Source organism: Pseudogymnoascus verrucosus (genome assembly GCF_001662655.1).
Source record: "Pseudogymnoascus verrucosus strain UAMH 10579 unplaced genomic scaffold scaffold_6, whole genome shotgun sequence".
Classification (NCBI taxonomy): Eukaryota; Fungi; Ascomycota; class Leotiomycetes; order Thelebolales; family Thelebolaceae; genus Pseudogymnoascus; species Pseudogymnoascus verrucosus.
Window position 1 is genome coordinate 164,168 of NW_017263657.1, and position 21,178 is coordinate 185,345.

At 51.6% G+C, this 21,178-nt stretch overlaps 8 protein-coding genes across 8 annotated transcripts; 2 read left to right on the forward strand and 6 right to left on the reverse strand.

Moving 5' to 3' along the window:
• Positions 1-616: 616 nt before the first annotated feature.
• On the reverse strand, positions 617-1,573 carry VE01_02025 (uncharacterized protein; the record flags this gene model as incomplete). Its single annotated transcript, XM_018271539.2, has 2 exons — positions 617-1,398; positions 1,472-1,573. 2 exons carry the CDS (start codon positions 1,571-1,573, stop codon positions 700-702), a joined length of 801 nt encoding a protein of 266 aa, XP_018133473.1. The 3' UTR covers positions 617-699.
• Positions 1,574-3,090: 1,517 nt separating this feature from the next.
• Positions 3,091-6,271, reverse strand: VE01_02026 (uncharacterized protein; the record flags this gene model as incomplete). The annotated part of the gene is made up of 12 exons (XM_018271540.2): positions 3,091-3,198; positions 3,257-3,525; positions 3,574-3,833; positions 3,886-4,035; positions 4,081-4,180; positions 4,230-4,351; positions 4,401-4,893; positions 4,946-5,145; positions 5,195-5,709; positions 5,763-5,905; positions 5,958-6,169; positions 6,223-6,271. 11 exons carry the CDS (start codon positions 6,269-6,271, stop codon positions 3,265-3,267), a joined length of 2,505 nt encoding a protein of 834 aa, XP_018133476.1. The 3' UTR covers positions 3,091-3,198; positions 3,257-3,264.
• A 507-nt stretch (positions 6,272-6,778) lies between these two features.
• On the forward strand, positions 6,779-9,213 carry VE01_02027 (uncharacterized protein; the record flags this gene model as incomplete). The annotated part of the gene is made up of 2 exons (XM_018271541.2): positions 6,779-7,859; positions 7,952-9,213. Exons 1-2 carry the CDS (start codon positions 7,625-7,627, stop codon positions 9,211-9,213), a joined length of 1,497 nt encoding a protein of 498 aa, XP_018133475.1. The 5' UTR covers positions 6,779-7,624.
• A 95-nt stretch (positions 9,214-9,308) lies between these two features.
• Positions 9,309-12,117, reverse strand: VE01_02028 (uncharacterized protein). Its single transcript, XM_018271542.2, has 4 exons — positions 11,154-12,117; positions 10,783-11,096; positions 10,585-10,735; positions 9,309-10,537 (listed from the first exon to the last, which is right to left on the reverse strand). The coding sequence occupies exons 1-4, from the start codon at positions 11,866-11,868 to the stop codon at positions 9,594-9,596; spliced, it is 2,124 nt and encodes a 707-aa protein (XP_018133482.1). The 5' UTR covers positions 11,869-12,117; the 3' UTR covers positions 9,309-9,593.
• Positions 12,118-12,376: 259 nt separating this feature from the next.
• Positions 12,377-14,248, forward strand: PHO85 (negative regulator of the PHO system). Its single transcript, XM_018271543.2, has 2 exons — positions 12,377-13,002; positions 13,066-14,248. The coding sequence occupies exons 1-2, from the start codon at positions 12,937-12,939 to the stop codon at positions 13,954-13,956; spliced, it is 957 nt and encodes a 318-aa protein (XP_018133481.1). The 5' UTR covers positions 12,377-12,936; the 3' UTR covers positions 13,957-14,248.
• Positions 14,249-14,524: 276 nt separating this feature from the next.
• Positions 14,525-16,480, reverse strand: POB3 (FACT complex subunit). Its single transcript, XM_059463407.1, has 4 exons — positions 16,413-16,480; positions 16,076-16,298; positions 15,518-16,026; positions 14,525-15,458 (listed from the first exon to the last, which is right to left on the reverse strand). Coding segments are annotated over exons 1-4 (1,659 nt in total). The 5' UTR covers positions 16,415-16,480; the 3' UTR covers positions 14,525-14,533.
• Positions 16,481-16,884: 404 nt separating this feature from the next.
• On the reverse strand, positions 16,885-19,607 carry HSP90 (Heat shock protein 90). The gene is made up of 3 exons (XM_018271545.2): positions 19,472-19,607; positions 18,988-19,272; positions 16,885-18,935 (listed from the first exon to the last, which is right to left on the reverse strand). The coding sequence occupies exons 2-3, from the start codon at positions 19,246-19,248 to the stop codon at positions 17,085-17,087; spliced, it is 2,112 nt and encodes a 703-aa protein (XP_018133633.1). The 5' UTR covers positions 19,249-19,272; positions 19,472-19,607; the 3' UTR covers positions 16,885-17,084.
• Positions 19,608-20,020: 413 nt separating this feature from the next.
• VE01_02032 (uncharacterized protein) lies at positions 20,021-21,113 on the reverse strand. Its single transcript, XM_018271546.2, has 2 exons — positions 20,936-21,113; positions 20,021-20,867 (listed from the first exon to the last, which is right to left on the reverse strand). The coding sequence occupies exons 1-2, from the start codon at positions 21,027-21,029 to the stop codon at positions 20,125-20,127; spliced, it is 837 nt and encodes a 278-aa protein (XP_018133630.2). The 5' UTR covers positions 21,030-21,113; the 3' UTR covers positions 20,021-20,124.
• Positions 21,114-21,178: the final 65 nt, after the last annotated feature.

Consider the following 21,178-nt stretch of genomic DNA (forward strand, 5'->3'; position numbering starts at 1 on the left):
GCGGATTTGCGGATGAGAAATCAGCGAGGGAGAGAGTATGGGTGGTTGGTTGGTTGGTTGGCAGGTGGGTGAGAGGCTAGGGTTTCCTTCCGCCGTTCTTCTTTTTTGTGATCTGGTCAGTTTTGGGCCTAATGAGGGATTCTTGGCCAACGGGAAATCTCCTAAAAGATCTCCAGTTCAATCCTGGATCAGACCATTATTTTTTGGCTTTTTTTATATATGTTTTTAGAACGCTTTCTGAACGTTGGTGAGGGGGCGGCTGCGTGCAATGTGTTCATCTAGGAGTTGAACCCGAGTCCTACGTGCACTTTCATAAAAATTCCAAAACACTCAAGCTTAGACTCGAGCTGCAAGAGTGCCACATAAATCCTAAGTATATGTAGTGATTGCGTGCAAGGGATAGAGCTTTCATCTACCATATCGTGATAGTAGTCTATTTCTCAAACATAGCAATGGAGACATCTGTGGCATGGCCAAGGGTTATTGTGTGCTGAGGCAGTCACATAGGTATCATCAGGGATAACTCAGTAGCGTCAATAAATTTAGAGCCTCTGAAGGGCCAGTATTCAATAATTTCTAGTATCTACATAGATATAGTAACCGTAAACGCGCCATGGCGTCCTTTGTGCGAGGCTTCTTTATGGTCGGAAGCCGTCTACTCATATCCAAGATACCCTTTATCCTCCCTCGGCTGCCATATTACGCTTGGGTAGTGGAGTTGCTCGTTTCATTGCCTCCCGGGCTGCCTGAGATGGCAATGTCAGAACAAGTGAGGTATACCTGCCCTGTCTGGAAAGAGTTCCAGCGTAGAGAAAGGAGGGTGTGCTCAGAGCTATAGTCGGGGATCTTGATCTTCTTGGATACGGTGTAGCCACCTGCAATCGATGTATAGCAGGAGTTGAGTGCTGCATTGTCAACACCCTTGCACTTTGTCTGGTCGCCGGCACTGAAGCCGTTGCATGTAAACCAGTCGTTGCGGTAGCAGGCCTCCCCAGAGGCACAATCGGGATTGTACCCGCAGTCCTGCCCAGAGACATCGGTGCAGTCCAAAGTACCGGCCTGGAAGCAAGTCTCCGCTTCCTGCTTCTCTGCGTCGGTAGGTAGGTAGCTTGCATCCAGGAACTTGTCGACAATGGTCTGGTCTTGGCAGATTCGGTAACTGAACATGCCACCATGGTCCCCATTGGCGTCTACACACCACTGCACATCGACAATGTCGCCGGCTGCATAGGTTTCGACGGGGGCCTTGCCCCAGTTGTCTGACGGCTGGTTGTAGTCAATGCTGACGCGGGCATTATAGCCACAGGGGCCACTCCTTCCGACTGGGGCAGCTGTGAGGTCAGGCCACGCTGATACAGGCTCAAGAATGGTACACTCCGGGCATGAATCTAAGTTGGCCTAGTAAGGACTATTAGCTAACAATTCACTTTTGGCATGTCCAGTAACTCATGCTGAGTGGAATAGTACGCACCTCGACCCCAAGGCCAGTGCGACTTTGGGGAACGATGAGGTAGCCATGTCCGTAGACAGATGTAGCTAGGCTGAGGGCGGTTAACGCGATGAGTGCCACCATATTTGCTGATTTTCAGTGAATGAACTTGCGAATTTGGACAAGGTGTGTAAGGTGAGAATGGTAGGCTATAGTAAAAATTCTATGACTATGGGCTGAGTTGACATATGGGGGATTGTTTCTCTCTTTATAATTATCTCAACGATCTTGAAACATATTTGATCGGCGTCGTTCGTTTCTTTCTCTCATAAATTCGCAGCTACTAGATAGACCGCTGCTGATACAAAAGAGTTGCAAGAGTTCCAATATGAGGCAAGGCCTAATGCGGTCTAGTATTTCGGCACAACCCCAACTTTCAGCCCTTAATAGAGGGTCCGACAAATGTCAATCGAATGCCGATCAAGAAAAACATAGCACGAGGCAAGAGCACGATCGACAGCCAATATAAAACGACGCGGGAAACCAGCATGGGGTGCCGTCATCGGATGTTGGCCCGCGACGATCTCTCGGCTAGAGCATATCCAAGGATTTTGCATCGCCGACGAGAGCCCGCATCACTTCATGCAATAATAGTGCACACTGCCCTGAAGCTTGTGTCTCTTCCACGGATGATCTATCTCATACGTATGCGGGGTAGGCTAGCAAAGCGAGTCCACTATCCGAAACACCGCCATCAAATTAAGAATGCACAGCAAAAGGCTAATTAACGATCGGCGTAGGGCATCCATGGGCCGATGCAGGACCGATAGAGGGTATGTTTAAGCGGATTTGCGATGTTGCTTGCCTTTATTGGAATACAGAAGAGGGGATTCGCCGAGAGCGGATGTGCGTTGTTGATTGCCTTTCTTAGAATCTAGAAGAGGGAATTCACCGAGAGCCTGGTGTGATTAAACACGCGGCTGCTGGGAACGCAGGCAGCAGGTAAGTAGCGTAGTTTATGCCAATTTATTACGCCGAAAGGCGCTCTTTTTGCGGGATTGATTCGGTAGAAGGAAGTACGGGGTATTAAGATCGTGGAGAAAATGGTCTGGGGTGCGTATCACGTCAGGAGTTGTTACGGCCATAGTAACTCCAATTCATGCGTCATGGTTATGCTAGATATGCACCCTAATTCATAGAGATTATGAGAAATAAATTATGGAGAGCTCATGGTTGAGCAGGCCCCGAAATACCCCCGCGGCAAGGCAATCCGTACATCTTTTGTAAAAGCCTGAGATGACCAAGGCACTGTTTAGACAATTTCGGCCACCACGACGTCGACATCATGCAAGTTGGCCATCTGCTCCATCTCAGCAATCGCACATATCGGAGGAAAATTAAACGCCGACGGTGGCTGTTTAGAACAATACAGCGTATCAGCTGAGTTTATCATCACTGTTTTGGACCATTGTTAGTGTGGCCATCGTTGGGGCATAGTGCCCATTTCCCTAACCTCGTTATCATAATTGTACTTCTCGTGCTTCGATATTCCTTTCGTGCGCACGGAAACACCCCCCATTTTTGGTATCTCAGCCATGGTAGTGCTTTCAGAGGATTTATTTGATGAAATCATTGTATTTTATTTTATAAGAACTATGGATCTGCAAAGATGTTATGTGAATGCGAGAGCTATGCACTGCGGTGACCCTTTCTCCCAAACATAAGTTAAACACTCCAACGGGGCCTATCTTTTGAGAACCATGGCCATTCTATCGAATAGTTAGCAAAACATCAAAGAAATATTTGCAATGAGCTACCAATACATACATACATAGCTAGGCTGTATTTAGGGGAAGAGCAATGATCTTCTCCGAGGCATGCTCTGCCATCGTAACGATAAGGGCTGAGGGATTGGTAGATGGCAATCCAGGGAAAAGACTCGCATCTACGACGAAGATATTATCTGTGCCATAGACCTTGGTATCTGTATCAACGACAGATGTTCCGCCCTCGAGTCCACTGTCAGTTCCGAGTTTGGCGGTTCCAAGCCAGTGGTTTGACCGTCGAGAACCGATGTTCGCGTATGTGAGAGGGACCTAAGGAATTGTTAGAAGCTGGATTTAAACTGGTCTGAAACGACATACGCTGGCGAGAAACTCGGCTCCAGTCATATTGAGGGATGATTGAGCTGAACTGGTGCTGGCTCTAGGCCCGAAGAGATATGTTAGGCCCGGCACCTTCGTCAGGGCATTTGCCATGTTATCGAGCGCCGTGGCAACAACAGCAAGATCGTTCTCGTCTCCGTACGGAATGGTCGAGACTACCATGTTTAACCCCTTTTGAATAGTGAGTCGTCCTCGAGAGATAGCGCCTCGACCAAGGTAAAGACTCAGTGTCATTACATCTATGCTAACTTTAGTTGGTGGTCAAAAGGAGTGGAGGGGAAGAGAGCGTACCATTATCAGCTGGTGCAGTTACGCCGTTAGAAGTTTCAACTCTAGACGTCCATTGCATCTGCCTCACAATACCGTCCGGCCCTGTAATTTCCTCCCACATCATCGGTCCAATGTCTGCAGCAGCTTGTGCGAGGGGCCCAATACGATTGCCTGTATGTGTTAGTGACAATACTCTTCTGGTAAAGAGATACGTACTTAGGTAACTAGTCTTATCCGCTTCGATAGGTGAAGTCCAGGATCCCTGCCAATCATAATATGATGCCGACATGTTTGGATGTGCAATAACTGTATCAGTCTAATTCTGTTAGAGTCATGTGAAGGTTAGTACGGAATATTCGACTCACGTTGAGATGGTCACCGAGATTATACCCGACAGGGAGAATGATCCAATCCGTTTCATTGATCATTGTAGGACCATCCGTGCTCGACTTAACGACTTCCAGCTGGTCTTGTGGGCCAATTCCACCTTGATTCGCGTTAGGCGTTACTCAATATTCGTGAACAGGATAACTTACTTCTGAAGAGTAGCTTTGAGGTCCCAAAGGCGCCAGCAGATACGATGACTCTCCCTGTAGTTGGGGTCAACTGAATCGTACCCTGATAGCCCCCATTTTGAGTAGGGATAACCTCGAGACCGGTGGCATGTCCACCAGTACGGACAATCCTCTCCACACTCGTATTCAACCACAAGTCGAAGTTTGGTCTTGCCATCGCAGAAACTAGATAAGTAGCCATGGGTCCACCTCGTTCGCCGTTGCTGTACATATACGGGGTATGTGCGTATGTCCTATTCTTTTGAGAAGGCACCTCATTTGCAGTGACACTCGTCCAGCCCGCACTTGACAATCCTTGTGATACAACATCAAAGCCGGTCTGCAGATAGCGCTGGCCATCCATTGAAGGATGGTCAGTGCCTGGAATGCGGGAAAATACTCGAGATGAAGCAGATTCCATGTCGGTAGACTTCCAGCCCGGTGGAAAATTGTAATCCCAGTCTTCGGGGTGTGGCTATCGCGTAGTCAGTGTCCATCATTCAGAAGTCCAAATAATGGCTACTTACATTCCACCATAGGCCAGAATTAACTGCGGTTCCGCCACCTAGAACACATCCTGCCATTTGATCAATATCAGTGCATGCAGCTGCGCATCCCACACAGCTTGTATCAGCCGCTCCCCCAGTCCACATTCTATTACACTCTCCAGGGACATCAAACCAAGTCATGTTGGTGCCGTCGAGCCATCCACTAGGGGGTCGGATAGCTAAAAATGAGTTGTTAGCTATGAGGAAAGAAAGGGAGCATAAACTAACTTCCCCCCCATCTAGCTGAGGATGCAACGCCCTTCTCAACGAGCAGCACGGATTTTCCATACTCTGAAAGTTTATCGGCAAGAGGAATTCCACCAGCCCCACCTCCAATGACCACATAATCGTAAGTAGAGGTGGGAACCAGGTTTGACGAGAAGGTAGCAGTAGGGCCCGCTGTTCCACTGACAGAGGTTGCGGTCGCAGTCATGCTTGCCCAAATCGAATATGAAGCCTGTGTAGCGGACGCCACTTCAACTTTGAATTCTCCCATTCCATTGTTGTGTTGTGCAATATCAGAATTGGCGTTTTCTGGGTCATTCGGGGCCTCGGTGGACTGAGCCCAGCCCTGCTCAAATTGGCCATTGGAGGTTGAGATATTGAACGGTGTCTGAGAAGGGTCATCAAAGATAAGACATCGATTGCACTTGTAAACCATCACCCAATTAGTCTCGTTCACATTCGTGTATAATTGGGTTATCGAGGCGGTTCCGCCGTAGATTTTCGGGGCTAGGTAGCCACTGAATGTATATGTTAGTGCTGGACTCAAATCGACCTGGTCCGAGATACACACGTGGCGTATCGCAATGAGGTGGCAATTTCATCGCCGTTCCCAGTCGCCCATGCGAGGAGCATCAGATGATTTGGCATTTCGGCACTAGAATTCTGACCCTGAACTATACCAGACCATCCTGTGCCATTAGGACGAGAGCCGACCTACCCTATTAGTTTGCGTGTGACAATCGCTCTTATATTGGGACAAACTAACAAGTAAACCAAGGTAATCATAAGAATCCACTGTTGCAGCATCCTCTGGAAGCGCTATACCCCAGGTAAAACCTCCGAGTGAAACAGGTGAAAAGAAGCCATCCCCAATAACTGTGCCATTGGGCTCAGAACTGGTGTAAAAGACAATCCCAGTGGTTGGCTCTGTATAGTATCCATGGGCTGCAACGTCTTGTGCAGCGACTCCGTGAATATCTGTTTGACTGTTAAGAACTGCTATCTCGATCATGGGCCCCAAAGCCACTTACAGTATAAGGCAACGCCTAGGATAGCGCAAAACAGATTCATTTCTTTCATGATGGTAGCCAATATACTGGAATTCAAATCATGATACTCGGGAGAGGTTCTGAAAACGGGGGAAGTTTCTAACATAAGTCTCTAATAACCTTATACATCACAATCAATTGCGGCGTGATCCAGCTCCAACCACTTCCCATCCAACTTTCACTCAAACTCATGCCAAAAAAACCCCATACTAGATAGCCACTCTTCAGCCACCTGCGACAAAATAATACAGTTTCCAAGGGGCCTACAAACGCGATGAGTAAAGGGCCGAAGCTTCGGTCTCTCTTATCCAGTATCATATCTTTTTCTGCCCAGCCCTGCTCGCTTGGGTCCTATGCGGCTTTAGATCGGCACGTCCCCTCATCCCCGCATATACGGCCAGGGTATCCCCAGGTGCCGATCAATAAGGTCCCTGCCTGCCGACTAACAAGGGGCGGCACGCACGCCCCACGCCCCGCTAACCTCGACCACGCGTCTGCCCCGACAGCAGCATCTCCACCCGAGAAGAGTCGCCGAACAGCCTCCGAACAGCCTCCGATTACGAACAGCGAGTACGATGCCAGAAAGAAAGAGATCTTCAGCCATCATTCCGTCTTCATGGATTAGCATGAGTTAGGGGTATGCCTCGGCTCGCTTATATAGGCCACTTTTGTGATTGCTTGTTTATGGGATCAGCATAATGCCGAGTAGGGCTTCGGAAGGATGTCGCCTCCACTTACGTCCGTAAGTCTACACTCTCATACTTTAAAAATCACGTTCAAGCCCTATGACGAGGGTGGAGGTGAATGTTTCACGCCCTACGGCCCGCGTGCTCTCCTCTCCTTTCTCCTTGCTCCACTTCGCTCGTGGGTGCGGATCATCACCATTCCCCATCGTCACTCCGCACAACCCCCTCCCCTTATCGGACCGTCACGCCAGTCTCCAATTTGTGTCTATCATGGCATCTAACGTCGTTTCAAACTGATCAACCTGTTTGCGGCCTTCATTCAGTAGATAATGCGCTCTCAAGATTTTTATTCCAGTGCAGCGCCGTGATCGACATCTTTCTACCCTCCGGTCTGGTGTCATTTATTCAGTAAATGCATTCTCAAGATTTTTATTTCAGTGCAACGCCGTGATCGACATTTTTCTACCCTCCGGCCCGGTGTCATTTCTGTTAGATTACTCCGTGCCTCGTGTTTCTATCATGCTTTTGTCGTCATCACAAAAAAAGAGCGACGATGACAATCAGCACCGTAATGGCCTACAAACTACAAATAGTCTGCATGGACTTTATACAGTCCCATCAAGTAAATCCTCAGGAAACCAACACTCGTTCTCTTCCCGCCAGATTTGAATACAACGGATCTTACTTTATTTCTCAAAATGTTCCTCAAGACTGTCATTGCCGTCGAGTTCCTCGCCAGCTCGGTATTTGCGACACCGGCGCTTCGTCACCGCTTTAAGAGACAGTCCGACTCTGATGTCGATAGCTTCATCGCGTCTGAAGGGCCTATTGCCTACAAAGGAGTCCTTAGTAACATAGGCTCCGCTGGGGCTGGTGCTTCTGGGGCTTCCGCTGGAATTGTGGTTGCATCCCCTTCTAAGACCGATCCGGATTGTGAGTCTTTTCCTACGAGTTCTCCGCAGTGGAGGAGTATCATATCACCATTAGCTATTAGGTTCCTATTACTAACTAACCCCTCCTCACAGATTTCTACACCTGGACCCGCGACTCAGCCCTAACCTTCACCGCCCTAATCGAGCGCCTCATCGCCGGCGACACCACCCTCGAACCCACAATCCAATCCTACATCACCGCCCAAGCAGCCCTCCAATCCGTCTCCAACCCCTCCGGCGACCTCTCCAACGGCCTCGGCCTCGCCGAACCAAAATTCAACGTCGACATGAGTCCCTTCACCGAAGCCTGGGGACGCCCGCAGCGCGACGGGCCCGCACTCCGCGCATCGGCTCTTATCACTTACGGCAATTACCTGATAGCGAAGGACAAGAAGGACTTGGCGCTTTCGAACATCTGGCCGGTTGTTCGGAATGATTTGGCATATGTGGCGCAGTACTGGAATCAAACTGGCTTTGATCTCTGGGAAGAAGTGCAGGGGTCTTCGTTTTTCACAATTGCAGCTCAGCATAAATCTCTAGTCCAGGGTGATGCATTCGCCACCGCCCTCGGCCAATCTTGCGAAAACTGCGCATCCCAAGCTCCACAAATCCTCTGTTTCCTCCAAAGCTTCTGGAACGGAGAAGCCATCATCTCCAACCTCGGAACGAGCGGCCGGACCGGGTTGGACGCCAACTCCCTCCTCGCCAACATCCTCACCTTCGACCCCGCCGCACCATGCGACGACGCGACGTTCCAGCCCTGCTCCTCCCGCGCTCTAGCAAACCACAAGAAGGTGGTTGATTCCTTCCGCTCGGTTTACGGGATTAACAGCGCCAACGCCGCTGGGTCCGCTGCGGCTATTGGGAGGTATGCGGAGGATGTGTATCAAGGCGGAAACCCATGGTATCTCTGCACCCTTGCAGCGGCAGAGCTGCTCTATGATGCTCTATACCAGTGGGACACCACCGGCACCCTCGCTATAGACGAGACCTCCCTCCCCTTCTTCAAAGACCTCGATTCCACCGCCGCCGTAGGGACCTACTCCGCCAACTCAACCGAATACACATCTCTCACTGCCGCGGTGAAGACGTACGCTGATGGCTTCGTGGCGATTGTGCAGAAGTATACACCCACCGATGGATCTCTCGCCGAGCAGTTTGGGAGGGATGATGGCGCGCCGCTGTCGGCGGTGGATCTTACGTGGTCTTATGCTTCGTTTTTGACGGCGATAGATAGAAGGGGTGGTGCGGTGCCGCCGTCTTGGGGGGAGAGTGGGGGGAATCAGGTGCCGACGAGTTGTAGTGGAGGGTCGGCTGCGGGGAGTTACGCTACGCCTCCTGCTATTGCGTGGTGAATGCGGTCTTTCTGTCGTGGTGTTGGATGGATGGGGTATTGATGGCCTGGCGCTCCTTTCCGAGATAATTCGATGACGGATATGGAACGACCTTGCCGTTATATTATAGATTGTTTTTTTTGTTTATGTTGATTTCTTATAAACTAGAATACTAGATACCTATACCCCCCAATAAAACAAACGGGCTCCAGCAATGCGGCATAGCCGACTCAAGGAAGCAGAGTAGCGAAGTGATATCCCCATCCCCCTAACCCGATGAACTCCAAACCCCCAAATACGCAAGACAATATACTCCTCCACTCCCCCATCCCTCAACCCAGATCCAAAACCACCCACCCCTCTATCACACTCCCAATCTAGCCTCCAACAAAACACCCAATCTAAAAGTCAATCAACCCTTCCCACCCAACCCCCCATCCCTCCTCCGCCCTCCACCCCCTCATCGCCCAAAACGCAATAGCACCCACAACCCCCACCCCACTCACGACCCTAACGACAACCCAAACCGCCTCGCCCACACGGTCATGAACCCCTAACAACCCCAATGGATCCTCCCTCCCCCTCCCAACATGATTCATCGCCCCCCTCCTCCTCCCCTCGGACTTGCTTGACCTCCCCCGTCCTGGAGCTGAAACAGCCACCAGCGTCCCGTCAGCCACGCACTCTCCAAGCCTCTGCGTGAGCCACACAGCGCGTTCGCCGCGTGCTAGAGCCTCGAAGCGCGCCCGCTCGTTGGCGATGCTGCGTTGGAGGTCTGCGGCCCATGTACTGAGGCGGATATGTGCGAGTTGCTCTTCTCGCTGGGAGTGGTCGGCGATGCGGGCGAGGGCGAAGGTGTTTGCTGCGCCGAGTGGGGCGCTGAGTATGTTTGATGGTTGAATCGAGGCGGTGAGGGAGCGAGGGATGGAGGAGATGGAAGAGTGTGTTGATTTTCGGTGGCGGACGAGTTTGAGGGAGGCATGGTGGCGCAGGTAGGAGATTGCGGAGGGGTGGAAGACGTGGGCGATTAGGGCGGGGAGGTCGGTGGGGACGAGGGGTTGGATGTAGTCTGGTGACATGAGCAGGCTGGCGTCCATGGTCTCGCGGTCGTCGGAGGGGAGGGAGGAGACGGCGTAGGGGGCTGAGATGCCGGGGTGGGGGAGCCCGCTTTCGGCGATGTTGAGGGGGAGGGGGCGGATGTTGGCGGATTCGAGGTCGCTTGCCATACGGGATTTGAGGTGCTCGCGCTGCTCGGGTGTGAGGGTGTCGGCTTGGGCGAGGAGTGGGATGATATTGGTGAATTGGGAGAGGCGGCGGAGGTATTCGATGTCTACGGGTTTTAAGCCTACTTTTGTTAGCAAAGCACAAATGATTTTCTGGAGGAGAACTCACTTTTATTTACAACATATAAGACGGCATCGATTTGAGACCCTCCACCACCACTTAGCATGCTGATTAATTCTCCGTCAGAAAGGTCTGCTGAGACGGTACGTTCGTATTGGGACTGGATATAATCCATAACGGGAGTAATGCATTCCATGCTCTGCCAAAAGTTAGTTATGTTCAATATGGAGAGAGAATGATACCCACAGATATCCCACCACTATAGCCTGGTGTATCGACAAAGCAGAGGTTACGCTCCAGAACTGTATCACCCATGCTTCTCCTCCTTCGAAGAATCTTGGAATCTTCAGATTCCGACCACCAACTAGGATACGCCCTTGTGCTCGCAAACACTTCGGTGATTTTTGTGGTTGAATGTGTACGCATCGTATCCTTGGACTTCCGCCTGGAGCTCCTCAGCGTCTCAGACGCAGTTAAGGGTATGGATTCGAGAGGGTCGACGTGCACAATATCGGAACAGCTCTGCACAATAGACTTAATGAGGGATGTCTTTCCAACTCCTATATAAAGTCAGTAATCATTCATTGTTCACCCTGGGCACCACGTGAGAGACATACCAGAATCGCCAGCGATCAGGATCTTAAGCCTCCCCATATTCTTTCCCTTGTCCGTAAATGGCCTCCTGCTCGGCATTTGCAGACTCGGCATTACCAGCTGTGAGCTGCTGCTGCCTTCCATGACATCCGGTGGCTGGGTAGTGTCCTCGTCTCCACTTGAAACTATAGCCTGACTCCCGCCGTCATCGGTCAGGAAGTCAATCTCAGAGGGTTGTCGTGTGTGCGGAAATGTTGAAATGGAGCCCAGCATGGGCGATTCGAGGAAGGAGGGTGTTGCTGAGAGCGGTGCTGTATTTGGAAGGGTTCGCCGTGGCTCGGCCGGTGAAGTGTTCCTCGTGACGTCTGGAGAGGACACGCTCGACGGGGAGTATGAGCCACCAAGGTCTTCAGAGCTTGTCCTGCTCATATTGAATTTCTTGCCGCGGCTTCGCGTATTCCGACCCTCGTCGGTGGTATCTTGGTCGTAACTGTCTTGTGATGCTATCGTCTCGATGCTCTCAACGCCGTAGTTGCTTCGCTTGAGGTGATCGCGGAGATAACGCTGATTGGAGCTGTTTGAGACAGACCTGTCAAGCGAAGCTTCCATGGACTTCTCGTCGGCTAGGAAGAAGGTCATCGGTGGTTGATCTGGTCGTGCGAGCGGAGTGGCCTTATCGCCGTCGCTGGATGTCCGGGAGCGGGAGGAGAAGGCATCATCGCCAGGTATAGGCCGCATGTTGGCGGGGTGTGTCCGAGGTAGTCGTATTCACAGTTGGGGCAGGGCTGATCATATCATGCCAAAGAGTTAGTTGTATGTATGAAGACAGGAGAAGCTGAATCAGGTAGCGGAGATGTTGTTGAGTTGTAGGTGAGGCACGAGATACGTGTAGTATATATTCAGACCATCATATCACGATCTCTCTCTATTACCAGACCGTTGGGATGAGGTGGGATGGGGGTTGAATGTACTATTAAGGTAACTACGTATGATCAGTTGTATGGTTGAATAGCTGTGATTAGACACAGACGAGTACCACTCAAGGTACAACACAGCACCACTTGACCCCGCGGTGTCAGCCTATCACAACCAATCAGAGCCAATCAGAGGCTATCAACCAAAAGTCCCCATATCAAAGAGCGGAAGGCTGCGACCCAAGGCTATATTGCCTAAACAGGTCAAGCGTGGCCTCGCCTCCCACCCATCCCACTCAATCATCCCACTCCCCCTCTTCCAATCAACCACACACGTACTGTCCCCGTACTGATCTCGTACTGTACATCTTATCCCAACGGCGGCAACTCAGCGCTATTCTTTGGTTGATACTCCCACTGGAACACTGCTGTACTCGCTATAACTCAACTAACTTGATCCCTCTTTAGCGCCCGACAATCTTCAATTAGAGCCCTGGTTATCCACTAGATTCTCCCCAAATAGTGGTGCAATAGTGGTGCCTCGTGGAGCCTGATACCTGGTAACTTGGTTACGATTGTCACCGACGGGACGACCCCATCCCTCGAAAGAAGAAAAGCACCTCCTAGTCCCCGTCGTCCAGTCTCCATACTGGCATCCTCAACAACGGCGTCCTCTATCGGGTCTAACGACGCGAATAAACAAATACTTAAGCAGCTCTGCTCTCCCGCCTCCCTCCTCTTCGATCCACGCTACACTGCGGCGCCAAAACCTTCAGCCCGCCCACCCTTCCGCACCTTTCCTCCCTCTCCCCGCGGCGAGAGACGCCCTCCAACAAGGCTACCCAGCACCATCAGTGTCCATACCCTCGACTCCGAAGCCCTCACCGCAACCATGGACAAGAGGAACCCCAGCTCCTTCCAGCAGTTGGAGAAGCTAGGAGAGGGAACCTATGCCACGGTATGCGCCTCGACCCCCCACCTCCAGTCGCCACCGCGAGCGAGCTTCAGCTAACATGCGCAGGTCTTCAAAGGGCGTAACCGCCAGACTGGCGAGCTCGTCGCCCTCAAAGAGATCCACCTCGACTCGGAAGAAGGCACACCCTCCACGGCCATCCGCGAGATCTCCCTGATGAAAGAGCTGAAACACCCCAACATCCTCTCCCTCCACGATGTCATCCACACCGAGAGCAAGCTCATGCTCGTCTTCGAGTACATGGACACCGATCTGAAGCGGTACATGGACACGACCGGCGACCGCGGCGCCCTCAACCCCGTCACCATCAAGTCCTTCATGCACCAGCTGCTCAAGGGCATCGACTTCTGCCACACCAACCGCGTGCTGCACCGCGACCTGAAGCCGCAGAACCTCCTCATCAACGCCAAGGGCCAGCTCAAGCTCGGCGACTTTGGACTCGCCCGCGCCTTCGGCATCCCTGTCAACACCTTCTCCAACGAGGTCGTGACGCTGTGGTATCGCGCCCCCGACGTCCTCCTCGGCTCCCGCACCTACAACACCAGCATCGACATCTGGTCCGCCGGCTGCATCATGGCGGAGATGTACACGGGTCGTCCGCTGTTCCCCGGCACCACCAACGAGGACCAGCTCGTGCGGATCTTCCGCATCATGGGCACGCCATCTGAGCGCTCGTGGCCGGGAATCAGCCAGTTCTCCGAGTACAAGCCTAATCTCCAGGTCTTCAATACGCAGGACCTCCGTGCTATCTTGCCGCAGATCGACCCGAGTGGCATTGACTTGCTGCAGCGCATGTTGCAGCTGCGTCCGGAGCTGAGGGTTAGCGCACATGATGCGCTGCAGCACCCGTGGTTCGCGGATCTGAATCAGCCAAGGCAGCCAGCGGGGCAGCCGGCGGGGAGGTATACGCAGGGGCAGAGCGGGTATGAGAATTACTGAGGGATGGTGGGGGCTGGTGCTATTATGTAAACAGCGATAAAAGTATGGGAGAGGATACAACAGTGGCCGGGAAGACAAAAAAAACCAGAGATACACACCCTGAGGGGATGAAGAGAGGGACGGACTATACTCAGGATTCCGACGTAGAAGGTACTGTGTCAGAGAAGGATGGATAAACGGCCGTGAAGAGAGACTCAATGACGATGACGATACCTCTATTTGCATCTACAGGCGTTGGTGTTGCGAGCAGGATGGGGGACTGGGGGTTCTTGGTAGACGTCGGGAGATCGGGGTTATGGAGTGGGTGGGGGTGGGGGGTTTGAGTGACTTGCGAAATATAGGAGTTGTTCCATCTACGCTTGCTACAAGATGCCAAAACAAATTGTGATTATGCTTGATGCGATATGAATAACGGCTCCCACACTGTACTAATCACATTTAGATTCAAAACGAAGACTGAGGATCGAGGTGTCATTAACGACCCCATATTTTGCCTTCACCCCTATAGCGAGATCCAACCCCATCCGGAACGCCATCCACAATCCCACCCCATACCCAACCCATGCATCCCCCCCACTCAGTGCTTACTCTTCTTCGCCGGCCGTTCCTCCTCCGCATCACTACCCGCCTCACTCCCACTCCCACTACTCTCATGCTCCTCATCATACTCCTCCGCAACATCACTCTCACTATCCGTCCTAAAGTCCTCATCCGCACTCTCCTCATCCTCCTCCGCACTCCCACGATCCGCCCGCGCAGCCACCACATCCTCATCGCTGCTCGCGAGATCCTCGGCCCCCAGCGCAGCAGCAAGAATCGACGTATCCTCATCCATCTCATTCTTAACCCTCAGCCCCTTGACCTTGAAGAACTCCTCGAGCGGCTTCTGCTCTTCGCGGTTGATGTTGCTGAACTGGCTGTCGCCCGCGCCGTTCTTGAGGTGGATGGCGATGTCGAAGGTGCGGCTGGCGGAGATGGCGCCGCCGACGCGCGAGAGCGTGATCGAGCTGACCGAGTCGTAGGCGATGTAGGTGGCGGGCTTGGGGACGAACATGAAGGCCTTCTCGAGGCAGTAGAGGAAGCCCTCTGCGGCTTTGATGGAGCACTTGATGCCGTATTGTTGGTGGTGGCTGAGGAAGTCTTTGGCGGGTTGGTTGACCTTTTTGCCGGTTAGGCCGCGGAAGACTTGGGTGACGACTTGGTGGAGGGGTTGCTCGTAGTGGGGGGCGAGTTTGTTTTCATATTTCTCTTTGAGAAGCTCCTCGGTCATGTTGAGGTCGATTGTCACTTCTTCGTCCTTCTTGAATTGCATCACCAGGAAGGGGTAGCGGGTTTGGCCTTGGCGCAGGGGTGGGTCGAGACCGATGCAGATCATGAAGTGCAGTTCGTCGGGCTTGGGGAGGATCATGAACTTCTTGATAGCCTCGTATTGGATCTTGTAATCGTATGTCTTACCGCGCAGGCGGAAGGAAGATTCGTACATGTCGATATCGAAACGGCCTCTGTTGATACCACATTAGTGACCGTCTTCACCGTCTTCAACAGTAGGGATAGAACGTACCTTGGCGTCAAGTGCAGCACATCCAAGAATGTCGCATATGTGTCGCCAGCAACCTCTCCAATCTCCGCCTTCTCCATCAGGGTATCATAGAAGAGGTTCGCCGCATTCTGCTCCTCCTCATCCTCCGCATCACTCGGCGCCTCTCCGTCCTCCATCGTCTCCTTCTTAGTCGTCGTGCCAGGAATATAGAAGCGCATCTCAACCAACTGATCCTTCCCCGCGCCAGCCTTCTTCCCCTTCCCCTTCGCACCGCCCAAGCTTCCGTTTGCGCCCTCGTCGCCACCCGCCGGCAACGAGAACTCAACCGCCACCTCGTTCTTCCCCGCCAAATTCGTATTCGAGATCTCCGAGTAGGGGATCTCAAACGCGGGTCTGTTCTGCACGTTGAATGCCAGCTCCGCCTTTCCGAATTCCGCCTTGCCCCAGTTCCATCCTCGTAATGCGTGTTCCTTCGTCTCGAGGTTCGTGCTGTACCAGTTCTTGAATACTTTTGTCAGCCGGTCGAAGTCCTGCATATAGGTTAGAGGGTACGCCAATCGTGATAACCGTGATGCTCACATCTTGTTGGAAGCCATCCATCTGTACAACGCCGGAATTGCGCTGTAGAATCTTCACTTCGAACCCTTTGGATGCTTTGCTCCACTGTGCTCCACCGATGTTTGAGCGATCAAGCGTGAAGGTGTCGCCACCGCCCGAAGGCTTCCAGCCAAAGCCATTCTCAGCAAATCTGCATTTTCCCGAATCTTTCGAGAGGTCGAGGTAGATGTTGTCGAAGCTCTCCCTATAATAGTGCCACCGTTAGCTATGCACTTCCTGAATTCACCCTGAACTGCGCCGACAATTTCCAAATTGAGCTTGAAGCTGGCAATATGAAGCTTGTCGCAAAAAGACGTACATGATGATAAAGTGGCGAGATCTGTGTGAGGGAGTTGGGTGGTGGTTGAGTGGTTTGACTTGGAGCTATGTCAAGGATTATGCGGCAAGAATCTGAAGGTCGTCGGATTTCGCGTAAAGTTGACCGCTACCGCACGCGACGACGCGACGGGAGAGGTAATATAAAAAGGTAGCGCTACCTCAGCGAGAGAGCCTTGTCAGAAATACGAATTAAGTCACGAAGATGATATAATAACTGCAAATAAGATACTAATTGATGAAATGTCATTTCACATATGCCTCAATACTTTTACCGTATGTAAGTTCCAACGCCACTTACCTCCTTAACAATCAACATATTCCCATCCAGATAATGACTCTCAGGCCGTATAATAAGCTTCATCTTACACTTAAATTTAGTTGTTATTACATATTACATTCACATATTACATTCACATATTCACAGCAAGTTCAGATATCAAGTAAAGTAGAAACCGTCTTTCATTTATTTTGCGCTTTTATCTGCCAGCCTGTCCCGTTTAGAACACGCCAAAGAAGCAAAGCACCACGTTTATTAACCCTCGGAGACTGTCGTGAGATGCGTAACACGAAAAGTAAAGAGTCGATGTATGAAGTGACTATCGCGTAAAACCAGCCGTCAACTCCGCAAATCCTTTAGATGTTGTACACATATCTAGTCGACCTCCTCCATGGCGCTCTCGACGGGGGCGTCGGTGGCACCAGCCTCGGTGGCGGCCTCACCCTCAACCTCTGGCTCCTCATCGACCTGGAGGCCGAGGGAGACAAGCTTGTGGATGCGGTCGGCGAATCCAGCTGGCTCCTCAATGGTGAAGCCGGAGACGAGAAGGGAGGTCTCGAACAGAAGCTGGGTGATGGACTTGACGGTGCGGTCGTTCTCGCCGTCAGCCTCGATCTTCTTCCTCAACTCCTTAATAATTGGGGACTTGGGGGAGATCTCGAAGGTCTTCTTGGAAGACATGTAAGAGCTCATGGAGGTGTCACGGAGAGCCTGGGCCTTCATGATACGCTCCATGTTGGCGGACCAACCGAACTGGCCAGTGCGGATGGCGCAAGGAGCGCCAACCAGCTTGTGGCTGACAACAACCTTCTCGACCTTGTCGCCGAGGATGTTCTTCAGGGCCTTGGCGGTGCTCTCGTACTCCTTCTCCTCGGTCTCGCGCTCGGCCTTCTCCTCATCGGTCTCCTCAAGCTCGAAGTCCTTGGTAATATCAACAAGCTTCTTGCCGTCGAACTCCTTGAGCTGAGTCATGGCGTACTCGTCAATTGGGTCGACGAGGAAGAGAACCTCGAAGTTCTTGGCCTTAAGGGAGTCCAAGAAGGGGGACTTCTGGACAGCCTTCAAGCTCTCACCAGTGATGTAGTAGATGTTCTTCTGGTGCTCGCCCATGCGGGTGATGTAGTCAGCGAACGAGGTCTGGTCATCATCACCAGTCTTGGTGCTGTTGTAACGGAGGAGCTTGGCAAGGGCGCCACGGTTCTGGGCATCCTCGTGAACACCAAGCTTGATGTTCTTGCCGAAAGCAGAGTAGAACTTGTCGAACTGCTCCTTGTCCTCAGCGATCTCCTGGAACAGCTCAAGGGTCTTCTTGACGATGTTCTTCTTGATGACCTTCATGATCTTGTTCTGCTGGAGAGTCTCACGGGACAGGTTGAGGGGGAGATCCTCAGAGTCAACAACACCCTTGACGAAGCTCAACCACTCTGGGATAAGATCGGTGGCATCATCAGTGATGAAGACGCGGCGAACGTACAACTTGATGTTGTTCTTGGTCTTCTTGGTCTCGAAGAGGTCGAATGGGGCCCTCTTGGGAACGAAGAGGATGGCCTTGAACTCAAGTTGACCCTCAACGGAGAAGTGCTTAACAGCAAGGTGGTCCTCCCAGTCGTTGGAGAGGGACTTGTAGAACGCACCGTACTCCTCAGGGGTGATGTCTGATGGGTTGCGGGTCCAGATTGGCTTTTGCTTGTTGAGCTCCTCCTCCTCGATCTTGGTCTCCTTGACCTTCTTGGTCTTCTTCTCCTTCTTCTCATCCTCCTCATCATCTACCTCCTCGATCTTTGGCTTCTTGTCATCTCCCTCCTCCTCCTTGGACTCCTCAGCCTCCTCATCTGGGACCTCGGTCTCAGTCTCCTTCTCGACGTGAAGGTAGATTGGGTAAGAAATGAACTCGGAGTGCTTCTTGACAACCTCCTTGACCTTGGCCTCGTTAAGGTAGTCGGTCTGCTCATCCTTAAGGTGGAGGATGATCTTGGTACCGCGGCCGAGTGGCTCGCCTTCGGTATCTTGGGTAAGGGTGAAAGTTCCACCAGCGGCAGACTCCCAGATGTACTGCTCATCGTCGTTGTTCTTCGAGACGACGGTAACACGGTCTGCAACGAGGTATGCAGAGTAGAAACCAACACCGAATTGACCAATCATGGAAACATCAGCACCGGCGGTCAGAGCCTCCATGAACTGCTTGGTTCCCGAACGGGCGATCGTACCCAGGTTGTTGACGAGATCCTAAAAAAATTATTAGCTGGTGGCAAATACGATGTGTAAACGCAGTACTTACAGCCTTGGTCATACCAATACCGGTATCTCGGATGGTAAGGGTCTTGTTGACCTTGTCGGGGATGATATCGATTCTCAGGTCCTTGCCGCTGTCAAGCTTGCTTGGGTCTGCGAGCGACTCATATCTGATCTTGTCCAAGGCATCGGAGCCGTTAGAGATAAGCTCTCTCAAGAAGATCTCCTTGTTAGAGTAGACGGTGTTGATAATGAGGCCCAAAAGCTGGGAGATCTCAGCCTGGAACTCGAAGGTCTCGGCAACCATATTTGTGGATTATTTATGATAGTTCTAGAAGCGCAGGTGTTAGAAATGATGCCCTGTATAGATGGATTCACAGTGAAGGCGAAGTGTTTGTAGAGATTGTATTTGCCCCTCTGATCAGACCATAGCCTCTCAAGATCATAATCTTTGGAGGACCATGAGGCTGAACGAGCTTCTTCCCCAAAACAAACACACCGACTTGAATGAGGTGAGTGATTAGACTTACTTGGAGGTGTAGAGTGAATGACCTTGCTAATTGAAGAGCAGGTACGTGGACAGGTTTAATGGGTATCAATGGTTTGAGAGAGAAAATGCTTGAAGTTGTGGTGGTGAGGCGGAGGACTAATTAATAGTTTGGAATTTGCCTGCCTTTCATCCACAGAACCGCCCAGAAACAGAAGCGACCAGTAGCGCGAAAGTCGCAGAAACCCGTAGAAATTTAGGCAAGGCTGCCAGCCTGGTCCCACACCGTTGCATAGCAACCAAAGAACAAAGAAACGCTTCATTCTAAATTTATCACAGTTTCACGAGCGATAATTATATGGGAATTGTTTATATTATTGAATTTAACAATATATGAAGCTGTACCTGCCTTAAGATTCCGATTCTGTTGTCTCTGTCTTCAGTGGCGATGTTACACCATATTGAGGGGTCGTTCATTGCTGGAGGCAGTCTAGAGCTCTGGTTCGACTCATGCATGCACGCCCGGTGTAAGCTTGGCTAGTCAGGTCGAAAAGTCTCATCAATGAGGGTCACCGCTTCAAGTATTCTTCTCGTGGTGGCAACATAAAATTACTCTGGTATTATTTCCAATATTTTAACAATAATATACATGTAGTTGTCTAGCAGACGGTGGTACAGGGGCCATTCAACCCATCATCATTGCTTCTCCAGCTCTTCACTTTCCGCTGGGTCTAGCACTTGTATAACCTTCCCAACTTCCCTGTAAGCTCGATCGAGATATGACAGTCCTCTATCCTCCAAGGTCGCCGCATCCTTCGTTGGCGGCGGCTCAATGATGCTCTCCACATCTGCCAGAACCAGAACGTGGTCACCAACCTCAATCAAGCCTGCACCCTCTCCTACGTCCCTTAGCTTGCATCTCAGCACCTTCGTGACGCCTGGAGAAGATAGTAATGGCAGAGGGTATTTGCTCCCGACATTCCACACGGCAAACTGCTGCTTCGCGAATACATCCGTTGAATTCCCCTTTGTAAAACCATGTGCCACATTTGCCCCAGCTTCCGTAGCAGAAAGAACATGTATGAGAAACTGGCGAGACTGGCGTATTGCATCTAGTGTCCGAGATGGCCTGCGTATATTGAATGAGATAATCGGCGTGGGTGTGAGCGTCACAGTCGAGAAGGAGGATACCGTCATTCCTCTGAAATTCGAGGTCGAGGAGGAGGCCGGGCCACCAGTGCTGGTTGTAGCTACCACTGCAGCATGGGGCATCTTGCGCATAATTTGTCGTAGGTGGGTGGACAGAGGGGGTTCATCGTCTGGGCGGGCGCTCTTCACATGTTGTCTTTTGCTCGAGCAGGTGAAACTACGCGCTTGAACCACGCGCTGGGAGGAAGCAATTGCTTGCGAAAAGCCACTGCATATACTGTGCGTCCTTGCTGCATGGTTATATTAGTAAATTGGGCCTTAAATTTAAATAGCTGAGCCAGAATGGCAAGAAACATACCAGGGCTATTAGCCACCGACCATTCATAGAACAGGGAATAGAACCCCTTCACAGTACTGGGCCTCGCACCCATCCTCGAGGTATTTGGAAACATTCCGATGGATCCGGTAGGGGCAGCAACAATCGCTGCGGCAGCAATTGTCAAATTGCTAGTGCCGAGCTGTCAAAAGGATTACCGTCGGCAAGGCTGTCATTGAAGTTTCCAAGAAACATTCCCGCGCTTCTAGCTCCTCTCGGCAACCG

Bases quoted from the DNA above. Each gene is read 5' to 3' on its own strand.
- VE01_02028 (XM_018271542.2), bottom strand. From the start codon at position 11,868: ATGCGGCCTATACCTGGCGATGATGCCTTCTCCTCCCGCTCCCGGACA. The intron at 11,097-11,153 runs GTATGTCTCTCA...GACTTTATATAG, and splicing joins CCTGATCGCTGGCGATTCTG to GAGTTGGAAAGACATCCCTC. The intron at 10,538-10,584 runs GTGAGTTCTCCT...TAACAAAAGTAG, and splicing joins CTTATATGTTGTAAATAAAA to GCTTAAAACCCGTAGACATC.
- PHO85 (XM_018271543.2), top strand. From the start codon at position 12,937: ATGGACAAGAGGAACCCCAGCTCCTTCCAGCAGTTGGAGAAGCTAGGA. The intron at 13,003-13,065 runs GTATGCGCCTCG...TAACATGCGCAG, and splicing joins GAGAGGGAACCTATGCCACG to GTCTTCAAAGGGCGTAACCG.
- POB3 (XM_059463407.1), bottom strand. The intron at 16,027-16,075 runs GTGAGCATCACG...ACCTATATGCAG, and splicing joins TGGATGGCTTCCAACAAGAT to GACTTCGACCGGCTGACAAA. The intron at 15,459-15,517 runs GTACGTTCTATC...TGGTATCAACAG, and splicing joins GTGCTGCACTTGACGCCAAG to AGGCCGTTTCGATATCGACA.
- HSP90 (XM_018271545.2), bottom strand. From the start codon at position 19,248: ATGGTTGCCGAGACCTTCGAGTTCCAGGCTGAGATCTCCCAGCTTTTG. The intron at 18,936-18,987 runs GTAAGTACTGCG...TAATTTTTTTAG, and splicing joins GTATTGGTATGACCAAGGCT to GATCTCGTCAACAACCTGGG.
- VE01_02032 (XM_018271546.2), bottom strand. From the start codon at position 21,029: ATGTTTCCAAATACCTCGAGGATGGGTGCGAGGCCCAGTACTGTGAAG. The intron at 20,868-20,935 runs GTATGTTTCTTG...ATAACCATGCAG, and splicing joins GTCGGTGGCTAATAGCCCTG to CAAGGACGCACAGTATATGC.